This window comes from Suricata suricatta, chromosome 11, assembly GCF_006229205.1.
Source record: "Suricata suricatta isolate VVHF042 chromosome 11, meerkat_22Aug2017_6uvM2_HiC, whole genome shotgun sequence".
Classification (NCBI taxonomy): domain Eukaryota; kingdom Metazoa; phylum Chordata; class Mammalia; order Carnivora; family Herpestidae; genus Suricata; species Suricata suricatta.
In genome coordinates this window covers 48,802,228-48,803,350 of record NC_043710.1, presented here as the reverse complement: position 1 = coordinate 48,803,350, position 1,123 = coordinate 48,802,228, and the positions used below count along the sequence as shown (strand labels likewise).

At 42.1% G+C, this 1,123-nt stretch overlaps 1 protein-coding gene across 1 annotated transcript; it reads right to left on the bottom strand.

The window, feature by feature from the left end:
- Positions 1-5: 5 nt before the first annotated feature.
- On the bottom strand, positions 6-824 carry LOC115272512 (olfactory receptor 10A6; the record flags this gene model as incomplete). The annotated part of the gene is made up of 1 exon (XM_029915566.1): positions 6-824. A coding segment is annotated over exon 1 (819 nt), but the record flags the coding sequence as incomplete, so codon positions are not given.
- Between the last annotated feature and the right edge of the window lie 299 nt (positions 825-1,123).

Here is a 1,123-nt window from a genome sequence, read left to right as displayed (position 1 = left end):
GACATCACCTTCTTGGTTTCTGGGGAGTAGCCAGATTTGGGTTGTATATAAGTCATACTGGCAGTGCCATAGAAGAGGGTCACAGATGTGAGATGGGAGGCACAGGTGGAAAAGGCCTTTTGCCTTCCAGTGGTTGATGGCATCTTCAGGATGGCAAAGAGAATCCGAATATAAGACAAGAGGATCAACACAAAGGGAACAATGATAATCAAAACAGTGCCAGTGAACGCATAGATTTCAAACAGAAAGGTGTCTGCACATGCAAGTTCCAGCACTGCTGGGGTTTCACAAGAGATGTGATTGATTTCATTGGGGCCACAGAAAGGGAAACTGAAAACCCATGATGTTTGCACAGTACCTAACATGAAGCCTAAGGCCCAAGAAATTATAAGTAATTTCATGAAAACACTTTTGTTCATAATCACTGGGTAGCTCAGAGGATGGCAGATGGCAGCATATCGGTCATAAGCCATCGCGCCAAGGAGAAAACATTCAGTCCCACCAAAAAAAAGAATAAAATACATCTGTGCAAAACAGCTCACAAATGAAATTGACGTTTTCTCAGTGGAGAGGACCACCAGCATTTGAGGCATAATGACTGCACTGAAACTCACATCCACCACAGACAGGTTCTGCAGGAACAGATACATGGGAACGTGGAGGCTGTGTTCCAGGGAGATGATGATGATAATGATGGCATTTCCCATCAGAGTCACAAGGTAAACAGCCAGGAAAACCCCAAAGAGCTGCTCTTGGAGTTCAGGAAAGTTAGAAAAGCCCAAGAGGATGAATTCAACCACAGAGCTTTGATTTTGCCTTTTCATTTCAGGGATGGAGAGTATCAAGTTTTGATGAACATGGCATATAAATTGTAGAGTCACAGTTCAAAACCTGAGTCTGTGTGTGCAGTTCACCCCAGATATGCTTGACAGAAGATGTAAAAAGGAACACATCCTGAGTAAATTCAGTCTGGCAGTTTTGGAAATGACCAATCCCTGAGATTGAGAAACATTCCAAATAAAAAGGAGGAAGTGAAGAATACTGGCCCAAAAGTCTCACCTGAAAAGCAAAAAATCATTTCAAAATGCTTTTGCAACTTGTACATGATATAGTTTGATTTTAA